The 19357-nt window shown below is 41.9% G+C and overlaps 1 protein-coding gene across 2 annotated transcripts in view; it reads right to left on the bottom strand.

The window, feature by feature from the left end:
• The window catches only part of AKT1 (AKT serine/threonine kinase 1), a 139002-nt gene that overhangs the window by 12642 nt on the left and 107003 nt on the right, over positions 1-19357 (bottom strand). For both annotated transcript variants that reach the window (XM_074213234.1, XM_074213235.1), the window contains exons 11-12: positions 13011-13225; positions 3724-3811 (exon numbers count right to left, since the gene is read on the bottom strand). In XM_074213234.1, coding sequence (XP_074069335.1) covers positions 3724-3811; positions 13011-13225 — 303 coding nt within the window. The remainder of the gene's footprint in view (positions 1-3723; positions 3812-13010; positions 13226-19357) is intronic.

Consider the following 19357-nt stretch of genomic DNA (forward strand, 5'->3'; position numbering starts at 1 on the left):
CAAGAGTACAATGATCAACTGTGAATGACTTAGTTCTTCTCAGCAATATAATGATCCAAGACAATACTATAGGACTCATCATGAAAAATCTTATCCACCTCCAGAGAAAGGACTGATGGAGCCTGGATGCAGATCAAAGCATATTATTTTTCACTTTCTTTATTAAATTTTTGTGGGTTTTTTTGTTCTGTGTTTTCTTTCACAACATGACTAATATGGAAATATATTTTGCATGAGTGCACATGTATGACCAATATCAAATTGCTTACCATCTCAAAGAAGGGAGAGGGGAAGAAAGGAGGGAGAATTGGAAATCAACATTTTAAAAGATGAAAGTTAAAAAAATCTGTTTTTACACGTAATTGGAAAAAATATTATTTTAAAAAAGATCAAAGAGCTGATTCAGAGATTTCTGATTAGTAATTAATACAGAATGAAGTAAGCAGAACCAAGAGAACATCACAAAGAATAACAACTGAGAGAATTAATCACCCTGATCAAAGTCAACTAGATGGCACAGTGGCTAGATAGAGTACTGGGTCTGGAGTCAGGAAGACCTGGGTTTAAATCCAGTCACAGATACTTACTAGCTTAGTCACTTAACTTCTGTTTGCCTTGGTTTTCTCATCTGTAAAATGGGAGGAGGGGGGTAATAATAACAGACCTACCCTCCAAAGTTGTTATGATATCAAATGATATAATAATTATGGCATGTTTAGTACATTAGCTGGTATGCAGTAAACAATATATAAATGTTAAGTCATTATTGTTGTTGGAGTTATTATCAAAGCAGTGACTAACATGTCTCCAAAAGATCTATTATAAAACATGAAAGATAATGGATACAAGGAATAGAGACATACAATTACTGGACAAGGCCACTCTGTGGATCTGATTTGTTTGCTAGGCTAATTTCTTACAAGTTCCACTTCCCCTTCTTCTTTTTGAAGTTAATAGAGGAGGAGATAGCAATAGTATTGCCCCCCCCCAAAAAAAAGAATGAAAAAAAGGTATTACAAACTTTGAAAAATGCACAAAAGAGGGGCAGCTAGGTGACGAAGTGGATAGAGCACTGGCCCTGGAGTCAAGAGTACCTGAATTCAAATTCAGCCTCAGACACTTAATAATTACCTAGCTGTGTGGCCTTGGGCAAGCCACTTAACCCCATTGCCTTGCAAAAAAAAAAGAAAGAAAGAAAGAAAGAAAGAAACAAACAAACAAACAAACAAACAAACAAACAAACAATACACAAAAGAGAAAAGAAGACAATACAAATAGGACAGTCCTGAAAGTAATGTGTAGAATTTATTATATATTTTTAAATAAAATGCTGGTTTTTGGGGTGCTTAAGTTCAGAATTTAAAAAAGGAAAAAAACATTTAAAGAACTTTTCTTTTGAGCTGCTAGGGGAATAACTATATATCCACCCTCAAAATCAGGAGAATCTAGCTGAATTAAAAAACTTCACTGCCTGGGCATGGGCTTGTAATGGAAAGAGAGAGGTAGAGAAAGGGCTGCAAGGTCACTCCACACCATCCCCAGGATCCTCATACAAGGCAGAAGAAACTAGTAAGAGAAAGGTTGATGAGTCGCCTTCCCTCGGTAGTCTGAGCTTCTCTTAGGGGAAAAGGATGTAGGTGGGCTGCTATGCCACATAGAGAGGAGGGGAACAAAGGAAGGGTCTGATCCAACTCTGGGGGCAGGAACAGCCAGTGCTTCTCATTGCTAGGAGCTGGGGGACGGCAGCGGGGGAAGATTGTACCTCTTCAACAAAAGATACAGGGGAAAAAAACAAACTTGTTACCAGGAATTGAGGACAGGTGAAGCATTTCTGAGTAAGGATCTCTGTCCCACAAGAAAGGCAGTGCTTGCCAGGGTCCCTGGCAGTATGCAAGACCTGGGAGCTGAGGACCCAGAGATGAAGAACAGATAAAGCCAACTGACCCATGTCCTGAGCCAGGCGCTGTCCTCAAGGAGGTGCATGGAATGTCAGTAAGCACCTACCTACCACCTATGGGTGTAGAGCAGAGTCTGTGCCCTAGAAAGCTACAAGGAATGAACAGAACTCAGTCCTGGGGTGGGACTGGATGACCACTTATTGGTTATGTCATAGTGGGAGGTTCCTTTTGTCCACGGATTGAACTGGATGGATGTCCCTTGAACCCTCAAATTCTTTGATTCTTAAACAGGAAAGGCAGAATATGTCACCCCCTATTGCCTGCCTTCTCAATGGATAGGAGGGGGTCAGAAGAGGAAAGGAGAGAATTTGGAAGTCAAAAAAAAAACCTAAAAAAACCATGTGCCTAAAATTTCTAAATAAATTGGAAAAAAATTGATTTGTAAAATTTATTATATACTTTCTTATTCTCTGGACCCAGAGAAAGACCAACAGAAACAGCCGGGTATGGCAGAAAGAGAAATTTCTGGGCTTATGAATGATAGTAGACATTTATGGAGCCCTTTACAGTTTATAAAGCATTTAACATGCATGATCTCATCACAGCAACTCTATTAGGGACATACTACAGGTTTTATTATTCCCATCTAGCATTTGAAAAAAACTGAGATCCATGATAAAATGTCAGAAGGTAGGATTCAAATCCAAGTCCTGACTCCAAGGCTAGGGATACTTGTGCTTTAGATTTCTCAGCCATAAAACAAAAGGGTTTTACCAGATAAATTTCTAAGGAACTCCTCTCCTCTCTCCTTCTAAGTTCAATGAGCCTATTAAGTTTTGTTGATGAAAGAGAGGTTTTTTGTTTTCTTTTTTCTTTTTTCTTTTTTTTGAAGCAGCAAAGAGTGGTCCTGGGCATCCAATAGATAAGGACTTAAAAACAACATCTCAGCTTTTAAGAAGATCAAGGATATGAAAGTAAACAGGGTCTGATGCTCAGGAGGAAATGTCAGGATAAAATGATTCCTCTGCCCCTGGCTTCCTATGACCTCCGGAGCTCCCAGTTTGTACAATGAAATAGAGGGAACAGGGAAAGTATCTGGAGACTCTTGGTGTTGGCCAAGCGCTGGCAGGCACCCAAGCCAGGGCAGGGGCCAGGAACCAGTGCCTCAGGGCCTGCAATAGCCCTGCCCTGCCCCAGAAGCTCCCTCTTCCTCTTTCCAATGTTAGAGGCAGGCAGCTCCAAAGGACAGATCTCAATTTAGCAGCAGTGGAGTCACAAAGGCCACAGTGTGGAGTGAGGGCTGTGACCAGAGTCAAGAGAGCTTTAGTTCAAATCTCACTTCAGACATGTGCTGATTGGATGACCCTGAGCAAGTCACTTAACCTCCATCTGCCTCAGTTTCCTCTGTAAATAAAATGGGGCTAATTATTATTAAACTACCTCTCAAGGCTATTGTAAAGATAAAATAAGACAATACTGTACAGCATTCTGTAAATGCTAAAGCACAAGTAAGTGCTAAATATTATTATTATTATTTATTACCATTATTACTGGTCACAGAATCATACAACTTCAGAATGGGAAGAGATCTTTCACATGAGTAGGAAGTCCCCCTCCATTCACACCCATAACATCATCCAAGAGGCTGATTATTCAGCTCCTACTTGAATGTCTTTACAGATGGAAAACTGGATAATTCCTTCAAAAGTCTCTTTCTAATATGAAACAGTTCCAATGAGTGCAGGGAATCTTCTGTGAAGGGAAATGCAAAGTGAGCCCATGCCCCACTTGGCAGCCCCACCTTCCTTGTTTCCTGCGAACCCACCTTTTTTTCATAGACATCTTGCCATACAATGCCAGCAAAAAACTTGTGCTGCATAATCTCTTTTGCATCATCTGGTCCACCACCTAACCTGCAATAACAGGGAGAGAAGAGAGGACAGAGTTACTTTCTTTTTTTTTTCCCAGTGGATACTTTCATTCTGCACATAGAAGCCACTAAAGGATCTGGCCCATGGGCTTGTTGGGGGGCTGCATCACAAGTATATGACTCTACACATCAACAATGGGGATGGGGGTGAGAACAGATCATTCTACCCAGTCACAAGATGAGGTCTTCCAAAAAAGACCTCAGGTACCAGAAGAAGCAGTGAGAACACAGAAAGGTGGAAGAGAGCAGGGTGGAGTTATATAGTAGAGCCCCCATCCCCAAAACAAAACTGGTCTACTACTTGGTGCTGCCCATTCTTTGGAGGACTTCTACTGAGGTGACTGGCGCCTACTAGCTCTGAGGCTTCATGGTCATGGAGCTTACTTGGCCCGAGGGTTTCTGAAGTTCCTTCCAGCGAATTTAGCCTTGCCACCCAGTTCTTCCTCAATTCTGAGAATTTGGTTATACTTGGCCAAACGCTCAGATCAGCAGGGGACCCCAGTCTTGATCTGCCCAGTGCAGAGACCCACCACCAAGTCTGCAAAGAAGGTATCTTCAGTCTCTCCAGAACGATGGGAAACCATTACTCCCCACTCATTGGACTGGGCCAGCTTGCACGCCTGGAGAGATTCGGTCATGGAGCCAATCTGGTTCACTTTGAGCAGGAGGCAATTGCAAGCTTTCTCATTCACAGCCTTTTCAATGCACTTGGGATTGGTCACTGTGAGATCATTCCTTACAACCTGGATGCCTGCAGTTTCAGTAAAATTCTTCCAAGCTTCCCAATCATCCTGGTCAAAGGGATCTTCAATTGACACCACAGGATAGTCCTGGATGAAGGTCCCCAAGCTCGGCAGGTGAGATGTTTCTGCTGGGAGCAACATCCATGCCAATTACAACCTTGTCAGTATAGCCAGCCTTGCCAATCGCTTCCTTCAGCAGCTCCAGAGTTTCTTTATTCTCCAGGATGTTAGGAGCAAAGCCACCTTCATCTCCTACATTGATGGCATCCTGTCCATATTTCTTCTTCTTTTTTTTTTTTTTAAAGGTTTTTGCAAGGCAATGGGGTTAAGTGGCTTGCCCAAGGCCACACAGCTAGGTAATTATTAAGTGTCTGGGAACAGATTTGAACCCAGGTACTCCTGACTCCAAGGCCGGTGCTTTATCCACTACACCACCTAGCCACCCCTCCATATTTCTTCTTAATCACATTCTTCAAGTTGTGGTAGACCTCAGCTCCAATGCACATGGCCTCCTTGAAGTTTGATGCTCCAACAGGGAGGATCATGAACTCTTGCATTGCTAGCTTGTTACCAGCATGGGAGCCATCACTGATCACACTGAAGGCTGGAACTGGCAGGATGACTTCTTCATTGCCTGCAAGATCAGCAATATGGTGGAACAAGGAGACACCTTTCTCTGCAGCCCCAGTCTTACAAACAGCCAGAGACACTCCCAATATAGCATTTGCCCCAAATTTAGATTTATTCTCAGAACCATCCATCTCTATCATCAATTTGTCAATCTTCTCCTCCTCCACAACATTAAGTTTCTTGCTAATCAGGGTCGGGGCAATAGTTTTATTGATGTGCTCAACCACTTTTGAGACACCTTTCCCCATATAGTGGGTCTTATCATTGTCTTGGAGCTCCAGGACTTCATGGATGCCAGTAGAAGCCCCACTGGGCACGGCAGCTCTGAAGAGACCTTTTGAAGTGTAAAGATCAACTTCAATGATGGGGTTTCCACGAGAGAGTCAAAGATCTCTCTTGCAATGATCTTCAAAAATGACATGTTGAATTTCTGGATGGGGCTGGCTCCGCGGGATTCAGAGGAGAGAGGCCGAGGGCCAGAGTTACTTTCAAACAGAATACGACAAATTCTCAGCAAGGTCTCTCCTGAAGCATTCTGGAGGCAACACCACAGAGACAGAGGGCACACAGAGGCTACAGGTAAGGAAACCAGGGACCTGAGGGGATTAACTGCCCAGACCATACAGGCAATAAGCAAGGCCAAACATGAAAGCCAGACCTTTTGACTTCTACATCTAAGGCTGGTTTTGTTTTTAATTTACTTATTCTTACTGATAACGTTTGTTTTGGGGTCACATTCATTTATAAAATATATATCTGAAAAACCTATATTCCCATGTTGTTCTTGGTAAAGATACGAGAGTGGTTTGCCATTTCCTTCTTCAGAAACTGAGGCTAACATGGTTAAATGACTTGCCCAGGGTTACAGAATTAGTGTCTGAAGGTGGATTTGAACTCAGGTCTTCCTGACTGCAGGTCCAGGTGCTATCTACTATGCTACCTTGCTGCCCCCATTTCCATATAGAGTTTGTATGTATGCATGTATGTAGTTATTGTTTATCCTTCCTTCTAGAAAAAGACCGTGATATCAGGGAGATGATGTCACGACAAGCATGTGAATTGCAACAGCAATGTGAGTGGGGGGAGTTGTGTTGAGTCATCAGCCTTACTTGCTCCTCCAGAGCCATCTGGGTTCAGATATGAATCAGGACAACTGTAAATGGTCCTGGATGCGAGGCAATCAGGGTTAAGTGACTTGCTCAGGGTCACACAGGGACCCACAGAGGTCATCCTGGATAAGTGGCAGTGTCTGAGGCTAGATTTGAATTCAGGATCTCCTGACTACAGGGCTAGACTGCATCACCCACACAAATGTGTATACACCTTTGTGTGCAAGAATATATATTATGTGCTGTCTCCTTCCCCTACTCCATTATCCATCCATGTAACAAATATTTTTAAAGAAAACCCCAAAAAAGGGGGCAGCTAGGTGGTGCAGTGGATAGAGCACCGGCCCTGGAGTCAGGAGGACCTGAGTTCAAATCCAGCCTCAGACACTTAGTAATTGCCTAGCTGTGTGACCTTGGGCAAGTCACTTAACCCCATTGCTTTAAATAAATAAAATTTTTTTAAAAAGAAGAAAGTCCAGAAAAGCAGCTTAGCAAAACTAATACATCAATATAATAATTTTAATTTGTGAAAGGTATTTTTTTGGTGTGATAGTATAAGTGACAGGACTCCAAAATGGAACCACTTAGGCCAAGTGGTTCCAATAATTATGAATATATAAGCAATAATGGACAGTTTATACTTTTCCTGACCCATGCTGACTTTATATCAAAAATGTACGTGAAAGAGCCCTAGGAGGCTTCTGAACTTCTGGCAGACTTCTGGGATCCCTGGTGACGGATACAGATCCTCACCTCATTTCTGGTCCAAATTAGGAAATGCCTCCTTCTGAGTCTGATTTTGAAAAGCCACCTAGATAATTTCCCAGCAATATCTAGATCTGATTAAAAATTCCCCAACCTATATCTGGCATTCATTATTTGTTCTCCATCAAAGCCTATTTTGAAAGTATAAAACTCCCCTGCTCAGACCGCAGTCTTGAGTGTGTATCCTCACTGAGATATTGCCACTGTACACCCCCCCCCCACATTGTGGGTAACTCTGGTCTCGCATGGCCAAACCTCTGTCTTCCCTTAATACCATAGTGTAAGTATGTGCAATTTGTTTGTGGGCTTGCTGGGCTGCAAAGTGATAAATCTCATACCTGCAAGCACCTATTTTCTGTAAATCTCCCAACCTGAGTCTTTGCTCTCACCCAAACCAACAGAGCATTCAACCATAGTACCATGCTGAAGTGGGAGTCACAGAAACTTAGTTTGAATCCTTAGGGATCATCAGTCCAACCTCTCATTTTACAGATGAGAAAACTGAGGCCAAGGTTGAAAAACAACTTAAGTAACTTGGCCAGAGTCATATAAGCAGAGCCAGGGTTTGAACTCAGTTTCTATGACTCAATTCTTTGCCCCACCTCCAAAAAAAAATTGCTATAAATATTTTTGTATGTATTGATCTTCTGTTCCTTTTATCTCTTTGCGAGGATAGGCCTAGTCATGATTACGTTGGGTCAAAGGGTATAGACAGTTTAGGGATCTTTCGGACATAGTTCCAAAACACTTTTCAGCATAGTTGAACCAATTCACTGCTTGACCAACAATGCAATAGTATATGTTTTTCCAAGGCCCCTCTAACATTTGTTATCTTTCTTTTTTTGTAGGCTTTGCAAGTCTGATAGGTTTGAAGTAGAACCTCAGACTTGCTGTAATTTGTATTTCTTAATCATAAATGGTTGGAGAATTTTTTTCATAAGACTGTTAATAACTTCAATTTCTTCCTTTGAAAACTGCTTGTGCTATACCTCTGACCATTTGTCAACTGGAAAATGGTTCTTTTAGTTCCTTTCTTATTATCATAATCAAAAAATTTTTGTGAAGACACCAATGGAGCATGCAAAATCATCAGAAGAATAAAGATAATCATTTCTGATAAAGATGGGGCAATTCATTTTTCATGTGGTTGGAAAACAATTACATGGAAGTATAAGATGTGACACTCAAATATGGAGGTAGGTTGACAAATGGGTAGAAGATAATGGCCTAACAATTAACACAAACTGGTTCTCAAAGGAAAAATGTTGGGTTCAGGTTTGGTATGACAAGAGTCAAATGTAAGTTTCTGAAAGGCCAATTTTTCATTCTCCGGATAATTCTTTCCCTCTTTCTATCCTTCTGTCCCAAAGTCCTCAGTTAAGAATCTTCCTTTGATCAATTTTGCCCTAAGAGATGGGAAATTGCATAGCCCGGGAAGTAAGCAGGATGTAGGCCAGAAGGATGGGAAGAATCTGAGGAAGGTCCTCCATTTTTGTTGGTCCATCTTTAAACATGCTTGTGATTGCATGTTTCTCTTTGTTTTATGGGATGCTCAGGCAAGAGAATTTCTCTCTCCTAGTGGTTAGCCTGCTGAGTCCCCAGGCTCTAAGGCTGGTCCTTGGGTAAGCAACTAGGATCTACTGCTACGGATGCAGCCTTTCTAGCCTGGCTTTGCTGGCAAGGTCTTCCAGAGCTCAGGTCACTTCTGTGCCACTGTGAAGCCCAGAAGGACTTGGTGAAGTTAATAAACATAAACTTAGGGGAGCTAGGTAGTACAGTGGATAAAGTGCTGGGCCTGGAGTCAGGAAAACCCAAATTTAAATCTTCCCTTGGACACACTTCCCCTCTATTTACCTCAGTTTCCTCATCTGTAAAATGTGATAATAAAACTCACAGGATCAAATGAGCTAATAATGTTGAAGTGCTCAGTATACCATTTGGGACACAGGAGATGCTTTATAAATGATAGCTATTATTATTATTGTTATTATTATATCATTATTATAACTTAGCTGCTGTATTCTGATATTTATAATAATTAACCCTCACACAGCACTTGTAAGGTCTGCAAATTGCTCTTCCTGTATTATCTCATTTGACGGAAAGATATGGATACAAGAGGCATAGGAATGCGCAGCCAAGGATGGATTTTGAGCTGCATTAGTGAAATCACACATCTATTGGAGTGTATGATCACAATGTTGGGAAGGAAGAGCCTGATCTTTTTTCTCCAGCTACTTGGAAGGGAAGAGAGCTAAAAGGAACATTTTTTTAGAACAGGAAGAGATCTTCAAATTTTTTTCAAACTTTTTCAAATGGGAAATGAATGTAAGGACCCGGAGTGGTTAAAGCAACTTGCCCAGTTTCACAGATGATAAGTAACAACTGAGATCAGAACTGAAGTTTCAGATTCCAAATCCAGTGCTTTCCTCCTATATCAGTTTTTTCCTTGGAAAAAAATTTCTTTGCCAATTTTTTCCCAAATCTTTCAAATTCTCTCCCTATACTCCCTAACCCATCCACTGAAAAGAAATATGATAACCCATTAGTGTATCATATATTGAGATCAAAGTTTTAAGAAGTTATTATATCTTAGACAATTTTAGTGTGTATTTAATAACTCTTTCCTATGGGCTTTGAGGTGCAGTGAGCTAGGGGACAGGGAAGACCCTGGTGTGTAAGTAGAGAAAAGGATCCAAGTTACACTATTGGGGAGTCACAATGAACAAGTTTTCTTTCCACATGTGTATTATTATTCATCCATGTCCTCTTCCATCCTGTACCTCTTAAACTAAAAATATTAAGTGGACTGAAAAATTTTCTATTTGCTTCTCCATAACCTACAGATCTGCTAATGGGTCAAACATACACCAGTGGAGGAGCTCCCAGACCACTAAAATCACAGACTCCCCATAGCTGGCTAGACTCAATATTGTTTGCTTTGGTCCACTCTTCAAATAGGTCTTAATTCTTCCAAGAGTGTCAATAGAATTCTCTCCCTCTGAAGCAAATTCTCTTTTTCTAGGGGAAGAATCAGAGGAGGAAAGCCTGACCCTCCTTCTAGGCAAGGGCTGGAGCACATGACTGGACAGGGATGGCAGGGGTTATGAATCATATCAGAGCAGGGACTGTCACTGTTGATGCCAACGGTCCCCATGGCTGTGCTCTCTGGCAATCCAGCAAGAGAGGCAGGGGAGGCAGCTGGCTCATCTCCTTCGGAGGATGCTCCAAGCAGCAGCTGCAAGGCCAGGAACTCCTACCCCAGCAGAACAGACGCCACCTTGGGCCCACACAGCAGTTTCACGCTAGCTCTTAGGACGCGAGTGGTAATGTGGGGAGGGGCAGTTCTGACCAAGGACACCAGGCCCTGGAACAAGGAGAAGTTGGTCCGGAGGTTGCTGGCTGGGGCAGACGACTTCCAGCCCAACTGCTATCTGGTTAACCAAGAGAAGGCAGAAACAGAAGTTGGGTGTCTCTCATACAACATCTCTGCTGTGTCTCAACCCCAAGGGTTGAAATAGTGTAATTAGACACAACAGCCAGTTGAGCTTTAATCTCACCCTGGGCTGGGATACAGGATTCCTGGGTTTTGGTCTCAACTATGTTACTACTTCTATAATATGTGAGCAGAGAGCTGGATGGTTCAGGGGATAGCTAACTGCTAGCATTCAAATGGCTAGAGCACTGAACCAGGATTCAGGAAGATTGGTGTTTAAATTCGACCTTATTTGCTTATTAGCTGTGTGACCCTGAGCAAATCACTGAATCTCCAACTGCCTCAGTTTCCTCATCTGCAAAACAGGAATAGGAGCAGCTAGAAAGCACCATGGATCAGGAAGACTCCAGTTCAAATCCAGTCTCAGATACTTACTAGCTGTGTGAGACCCCGGGCAAGTCACTTAACCCTGTCTGCCTCAGTTTCCTCATCTATAAAATGAGCTGGAGAAGGAAAAGGTAAATCACTTCAGTATCTTCGCCAAAAAAACCCCAAACAAAGCCAAATGGGGTCACAAAGAGTAGGACCAAAGAGAAAAACAACCGATCAACAACAACAACAACAAAAAAAACAGGGATAATAATAGCCCTATCTCCTAGCACTTTTGTGAGGATTGAATGAGATAATAATTAAAAAGCCCTAGCTGTGTGACCCTGGGCAAGTCACATTTACCTCAGTTTTCTTGTCTGTAAAAATGAGCTGGAGAAGGAAAAGATAAACCACTTCAGTATCTCTGGCAAGAAAATTCCCAAATAGGGTCAGGAAGAGTCAGATACAACTGAAAAACCTGAACAACAAACCAAAGCCCTCCAAAGTTAAGTGACTTGCCCCAGATCTCAGGGCAGAACTAGAATTCAATCCCTGGGCACCTAACTTTAAATCCAATGCCCATTTCACCATACCCAGTGAATTAAAGCATTACGGGATCTTTCCCATCTCTGAGATTCTGGTCACAAGTTCCAAAAAATCCAAGGTCAACCTTCAGGTTAACCTTATCTAATAAACAGCTGTGTCAACAAGGTGACATCTGTAAACTGGAAATCTGCAAACTAAATCAGTACAAGAGAAGTTCATAAGGTAACATGGTAACTCCATGTTTAGGCCTGCTATAAATACTTCCTACTTCCATTTAGAAAGTGTATAATCTGAATGCGAGGAGGCTGCTTAATCTCTTCTCCCCACATCCCCCAGGCTCTCTTCCTACTCACACCCTATTCATCCTTTATTATATGATTTCTTCTCTACTTCAAAGAGTTGATTTCTTTGGGATTGGCACTCCCTCCACCAATGGTTCACACGCTCACTGTGGTTTAGTAGGTTATCTTCTAGGATAGCTGTGCTCAAAAACACTCAGTACCTCAGGGTTAAACCTGTTAACGGCAACCTTCCCAATTTGTCTTCTCTGGGCTTTTGTTTAAAACTGTTCGAGCTTAGGTGAATCTGATAGAATTTCTTCTCTCCTGGGAGAATCTTTTAAACCCAAGGAATTTTTGGAGGCACCATCCTCCATGCATGAGGAGTCAGAGCAGGATTTATTTTTATTACTAATTAGATGCAATTAAAGAACAAATGCTCCCTGAGGGGAGGGAGGATGGACTACCAGTTGGGCCAGACTCAACTTGGGCATTCAGAAAAGCTCCTTGGAAGACATACTCAAATGCTTCCAAAGGGAAAAGGGATCTGCTTCCCACCTCACCTGAGAGGTGAGGAAAGCTCTTTTTGGGCTTTTCTATGTCATCTTGAGCAAAATAAGACCCATCCTAGAGACTCTGCCTCTCTAAAATTTATAGAGAATTGATTTCTTGGGTACAAGGGAGATCAAACCCCACAAAGGATCCTCATGAGGAAAGCAGTACTATAGAAATGTAAACAACTGCTATTATTACTGACCACAACTATTGATAATTGAGGGGAAAACGTACAGAGCCAGAGCCCTGTATAATAAGCCCCTGGGGCAGAAGAACTGCTGGGGCAGATGAACTGCTGGGGCAGACCGAACTTCTACCAATGGCTACTGAGAATTCCACAAGGTCTCCCTGTTGCATGCCAATTCCTACCCTTCCCCCCAATACACATATCAGAATTCCAGTCTCTCCAATTTAGGAAGGACTACAGAGATCTCTCATCCAACTTCCCATTAAAGAAATTCTTCAATCATCTCCCTGAAAGAAAGTCACCTAATCTTGGCTTGGACCCTTGTGGTGTTCAGGGAGCTCACTATTAACCGAGACAGTACATCCTACTTTAGAAAAGCTCTGAAGAGCAAGTTTTTCCTTTTGAGAGACAGTGTGAGGTAATGGAAAGAGAACTAACCGGTCTCAAAGTCAAGGAAGGCTGATTAATGTCAAATCTGAACACTATGACCCTGTTCTAGTCACTTAATTTCTCAGTGCTCTAGGTCACTCAACCAGTTCCCACTCTCCTGTAGCCCCTTCTTACCTCTGCTTGGGGTCCTTTTTCAGCAACCCCGACAGAAGAGACTTGGCATCCGGGGAGAGCGTTCGGGGAAATCGGATCTCTTCCATGAGGATCAGCTCAAACAGCTTCTCATGATCCTGGTTGTAGAAGGGCAGCCGGCCACACATCATCTCATACATCACCACTCCCAGGCCCCACCAGTCCACTGCCCTTCCATAGTCATTGTCCTCTAACACCTGTGGGACAAGGAGACAAGAATGTCTGTCAACTACAGACAAAGAGATGCCACAGTTGAACCCTAGTCTCTATCTTAGTCTATTGATCTTTCCCACTGTAAGACCTTGCCAAGGAGCTCACTACCTTTCTTCATTAGCCCTTCTTGGGTTAACTCTCTGGGTTCATAGGATTGGAAGGAGTACAGAATGAAGGAGATAGTTTCTTTCTCTTTTTAGGTCTATATTTCCTTCTCTATAATTCCTGTTCTTCTAAATTAATGTGTCAGCACACATTTACTAGTTACCTATTTTGTAAAAAGTAGTATAGATAAAAAGGCAAAAAGGAGCGCCTGCCCTTAAGAAGTTTACATTCTAGGCAATCACTGAGGGTAATGGGCCAAGGTGGAGGATGGATTGGACTGTCCTTGAGAGGCCTTGCACAGCTGTTGTGAGGATTAATATTGATAATAGAGAGACAGATAACCCAGTCCAGGGTGCAGTGGAATGGAAAGAATGCTGGGCACTGACCTTTAGGAGCTGGGTGAGCCTGGAAAAGAGGCTTAAAGCCTGAAACTCAAGTTTCCTCATCAATAAAATACATATGTACACATATATATGTATTAAAGACTACATAGTAAATGAGGCGTTTGCTCAACTAAGCCTTGTTACTTCAACTCTTACTGAGAAATAGCTATGAGAAGTACCATACATATAAAAGCACTATGTAGGCATAAAACATAAATGAGATTTTAATATGAAAGGCAATATTTACACAGAAAGAAATTAATCTCCATTATTTTAGACTCTGAACCATTAAAAAGAAACTTCTGATCCAAGTCAAAAATCTCTACAGCCTGTGACTGAGAGTCACCTAAACTTCTGCTCAAAAGCCTCCAGAGATGGAGAGCTCATCCTCATACAGAAGTGAGAGCTCTGGCTCAATCTCTCACATACAGGAATCTCTGATACAATTGCCTAGCAGGGCTTTGGGGAGTTTTTGCTGAACAGTTTCAGTGACAAAGAACAGAAAAAAAGAATGTCAAAATACTTAGAAATCTATTACCTAGTCCAACTCTATTATAAAAATAAGGGAATAGAGATTTGGGGAAAGGACAGGTCAAAATCTCATTATCTATAAGCAACAGAGCTTCTAGACTCAGGTCAATGGTCTTTCCCACTGTAGATCCCTGCAAGGAACTCACTGTCTTTCTTCTTTATCCCTTCCTGGGTTAACTCTCTGGGTTCAAGGACTGGAGGGAGTACAGAATGAAGTTGACCTAGACTCTAATCTCATTTCTGCCAAGCACAACCCATGTGACCTTGGATAAGTCTCTTCCCTTTTCTAGGCTTATTTTTCTAGTTATAAAAAGAAGGGATTAGAATGATAAAGAAAAGAGCAAAATTATAATAAATATTATATAATTATAATGATCAAGTGAAGCATTTCCTTCCCCTTCTTTGCAGAGGTGGTGTATTATGGTATGCAATACTGAATATACTGTCAGAAAAGGCTGAAGTTACTTAACTCTTTTCCATTTTTTCTTTTCTTTTCTTTTATTTATAGAGTATGGAACACTGGGCAGGGGAGGGGAAAAGGATATATTCAATTCAGAAATGAAGGTGACATGAAAAGAAAAGTGAGTTTCTAATCTTTCTTCCAATTCCAAATCTGATGGTGTGGTCAGATCCACCTCTGCCCATGAGGCCTCCTCAGGTTTGGTGGAGTTTGTGGTACCTGAGATGAGTCTTAAAAGAAGGATCTTAACCCTATATGCCTTGCAAAACCCCCCCCCCCAAAAAAAAGAAGGATCTTAGCAGGTAGAGGGAAGCAGGGACAGATGAAACATAAGGGATGGTGTAAGCAAAAGTGAAGAATTGGGAAAAGGGCATTGTTGTGAAAGCCTATCATTGAGCACTTGGGGACAGAGCAGGGGCCATGAAGCTTCTGGGAAGGTTGGGGCTGTGGATCAGGTTACAGGTCCCTCTGCCTTTTCCCTCCCCCACCCCCTAACTCAAGTCTATTTACAGCCTCTCAGGGTAATTCACCCTAATAGGACAGCTGTCACTGCAGCTGCCCAGAGAACATAGACCAACACAGCTGCCCAGCCTCTCCCCACTGGAACTCTTCGATTTTCAGAGCCTGAATTGGCCTAACAGGAGGTCACAGTAGGGTTTCTATCTCTGTGAATCGCAGAGATTCTTAATCTGTCCTGGACCTTAAAAGTGACAAGGACAACCACGCTACCTCTTCACGTAGACACAATCTACTCCTTCACACTCCCACAGCCATACAATCACATGCACAACTATGGTTTTTCATAGGCTCAGAATCAACAATCTTACTTCCTCTTCCATAGTTCTACCACTACATATCCATTTATACCACTCCCTTTCCAGGTAGACACAACCACACCCTACCTCTTTCACATATACAATGACACATGTCTTGAATCTTGACACGTTTACCTTCTCACACCATTATGACCAGTCACACATTTACACAGAGATATACATCAAGTTCTGAACACACATACACACACACCCCATGCCTGAGATAGCCCACTCCCCATATATCATTTCCTACAGGATTCTTCCAAGGAATCCCTTCTATTCCCTTGGATTTTATAACATGCCTTTTTTCTTGATTCTACATTTTTGCTTACCCCATCCCTCCTTATATTTCATCTGTCCCTCCTTCCCTCCACTTGCTGAGAGCTTTCTTTTAAGACCTATCTCAGGTGTCACAAACTCCACCAAACCTTTTGATTCCCCTAACTAGAACTGATCTCTCCTTATTTTCTTGAAATACTTTGAACTTCAGCCCTTATCCTCTCCTCATTTACATATTTATTTCCAGGCTACAGAATATATATTTGGGGGTGTTGCATTGCATGGTGAAAAAAACCAGAGAGAAGGGATATGATAGCTGTCTTCAAATATCTGAAGAAATGTCAAAGGGAAGAAGGATTAGATTGGCTCTTCCTGGTCCACAGGGCAGGATTAAAAACTGTCCTGATAATCAGAGCTGTACCAAAGTGGGATGGCTAGTCTTGTAATTCAGTGGATGGGCTCTGCTTCAATGTAGGACCTCAAACAGAGGCTATAAGATGGCTTTTGGAAGCTCTGGCAGAAGGGATTCTTGCTTGAGTAGGGGGGGTTGGATTGGATGATTTCCAAGAATCTTCTCATTCTGAAATGCTACAGTAATTTTAAGTATGTCTTATCTTCTCTGACTAGATTGTAAACTCCATGAGGCCAAGGTCTGTGTTTTTTTAGTTTTACTTTTCCTGCACATAGCATGTGCCTTTAAAATGTTTGTTGACTAGAAATTGAGAGAATCACAGAATTTGAAAGTTGGAAGGCCACTTTTTTCATCACGATTCAATACACTTCTTCCCAATTTGCAATGTCTTTCCTCCTGCAAAAATTAGCCCTCCCAGAAGGATCAGTAAAGAGAATAGTCTTGGGGGTGGCTAGGTGGCGAAGTGAATAGAGCAATGGCCTTGGAGTCAGGAGTACCTGGGTTCAAATCCGACCTCAGACACTTAATAATTACCTAGCCATGCGGCCTTAGGCAAGCCACTTAATCCCATTGCCTTGAAAAATCTAAAAAGAGAGAGAGAGAGAGAGAGAGAGAGAGAGAGAGAGAGAGAGAGAGAGAGAGAGAATAGTCTTGGATCTGCCATGAAAATTGAAGGAAAGTCACTTTCCCTTTTCTGGGTCTCAATTTCACCACCTATAAAATGGGGATAAAAAGAATCACAGAAAAGGAACCCAGGGGCAGCTAGGTGGCACAGTGGATAGAGCATCGGCCCTGGAGTCAGGAGTACCTGAGTTCAAATCCGGCCTCAGACACTTAATAATTACCTAGCTGTGTGGCCTTGGGCAAGCCACTTAACCCTGTTTGCCTTGCAAAAACCTTTAAAAAAAAGGAACCCAAGAAGAGTTCTAGAATTAGTTTTAGAAGAAACCCCCCCAGAAACTTATAATCCAACTTATAACCAAGCATGACAAATCTCTCCTTCTAGAATGTCCCCAACAATTGGCCCCTCAAACTCTGGTTCAAGACCAGATGGCGGTTTGAAATCAAGTGGTGCTGTCTATTTTTCAATAGTTCTAGTTGTTAAGAATCTTTTTCTTTATCTTCAGGCAAAAGATGCCCCCCTCTTATCTCCCCCATTATTGTTCCTTGTTCTGTCCACTACTTAATTCTAGTAATGATTCCTTTTTTTGTTGACCTCAAAGACCCTTAGGTAGGATCAACAAATATTCACATTCCTATAGGACTTTTAATTTTTTTAAAAGGGCTTTTCTCCAGACATACTAACTGTGTGACCATGGGCAAGTCACACTTAACTGCAATGCCTTGGAAAAAAGGTGGGGGGGGGGGGGCTTTTCTCATAACTCTTTGAACTTGGCAATATTAGAGTACATTTTTCTCATTTTACAGATGTAGAGACTTGAGGCAAAGAGGGTTAACTAACTTGCTTCAAATCACAAAGAACTCAAATCAACATACCCTAGAGGCAGCTGGGTATTGTAGTGGATAGAATGATGAGCCAGAGTCAGGAAGGTCAGACAATTAGTAGTAGTATGACTTTATGCAAGTCACTTAACCTTTTTCTGCCTCAGTTTCTTCAACTGTGAAACGAAGATAATAATAGTGCTGACCTTAAAGGGTTGTTGTGAGGCTCAAGTGATCCTAGGCAAGCTCCTTAACCTCTGTCTACTTCAGTTTTCTTTTTAAAGTGAGGGTAAGAATAGCACCTATCGCACCAGGCTGCTATTAGGATCAAATGGATGAATATTTGAGAAATGCTTAGCAAAGTATCTAGCACATTCACTTAATAGATGCTTATTCCGTTCTCTTTCCTAATCTCTAGTTTGAGAATCTTTTCATTGGTATGTGAAAGAAACACGTGAAAGGTAGGAGCTATCTTAACTATGTAAGGTCAGTCATAGCATCCCCCCCCCAAGACCAGTATAATTACAAATAGCATCTAATCCTAGGCACATAACAATTATGATGCTTCTATGAAGCACGCAGCATTTCATATGTATCATGGATATCATATTTCTTGTCTTTTCAATAGGGGGAGAGGGGAGGGAGAAAACTTGGAGCTGAAAATAAAAATTAAAAAAAAAACCAAATAAATGGATATAAAACTTCCTTTAAAAAGCATGCAGTTGGGGGCGGCTTAGGTGGCACAGTGGATAGAGCACCAGCTCTGGAGTTAGGAGGACTTGAGTTCAAATCCGACCTCACACACTTAATAATTACCTAGCTGTGTGGCCTTGGGCAAGCCACTTAACCCCATTTGCCTTGCAAAAAAAACCTTAAAATAAAAAAGCATGCAGTTGTAAGATTCTATGAGTAGAACAACAGACAAGACACCTGGATGCTAGCCCTGGTTTAGTGAGATCTCCCAGTGTGAGATCCTGGGACAAATTAACTAACCTCTTAGAACTTCAGTGTTATCATTTGCACATCTCAAAAAAAGTGCAAAGGGTGATATGCCATAGAAATTCAACACAATAGTCCCAAGGTTTTTTTCACTCAGCACTGCCAACAGAGACTTGGAAACATCAGGACAGGTCACAGAATCAGAGAATTCTAACCATATCTGAGCAAATATTCCTGACAAGTAAGTGGTCATCCTCCCTGTATTTGAATATCTCCAGTGACAAGGGATTCACCACCTACTGGAGTAGCCCATTTCAGTTCTGGATAGCTCCAGTCTTCCTCACAATTAGAGTAGTCCAGAGGGTGAATAACATAAGCTCACAGTTAATTTCCAGACCAGAGGGTGATCAGGGGCAGCAAATAAGGCAAACAGCATGTCCCTTCTCAAACCCAATTTAAGCCAAGTCAGCAATCACAGAATGTAAAATCTCAGTGCCATTTTACAAACAGGAAAATTAAATCTCAGAGAAGGAAAAGGATATTGGATACAATCTAATTCAACTCTTATTTGAAATAAGGAAAAACTGAAACCCCAGAGATGGTACAAAGCCACCTTACTCTAAGTGGAAATGGGGGGGGTGAGAAATAAGGTGCCAGATGGAAGAGTCTTGGCTACAATGATGGAAATAAAGAACAGGATTGTGGTCTTGGGACACAGAAAACTGGACCTGCCAGACTTTATTCCCCAG

This window comes from Macrotis lagotis, chromosome 1, assembly GCF_037893015.1.
Source record: "Macrotis lagotis isolate mMagLag1 chromosome 1, bilby.v1.9.chrom.fasta, whole genome shotgun sequence".
Lineage (NCBI taxonomy): Eukaryota > Metazoa > Chordata > Mammalia > Peramelemorphia > Peramelidae > Macrotis > Macrotis lagotis.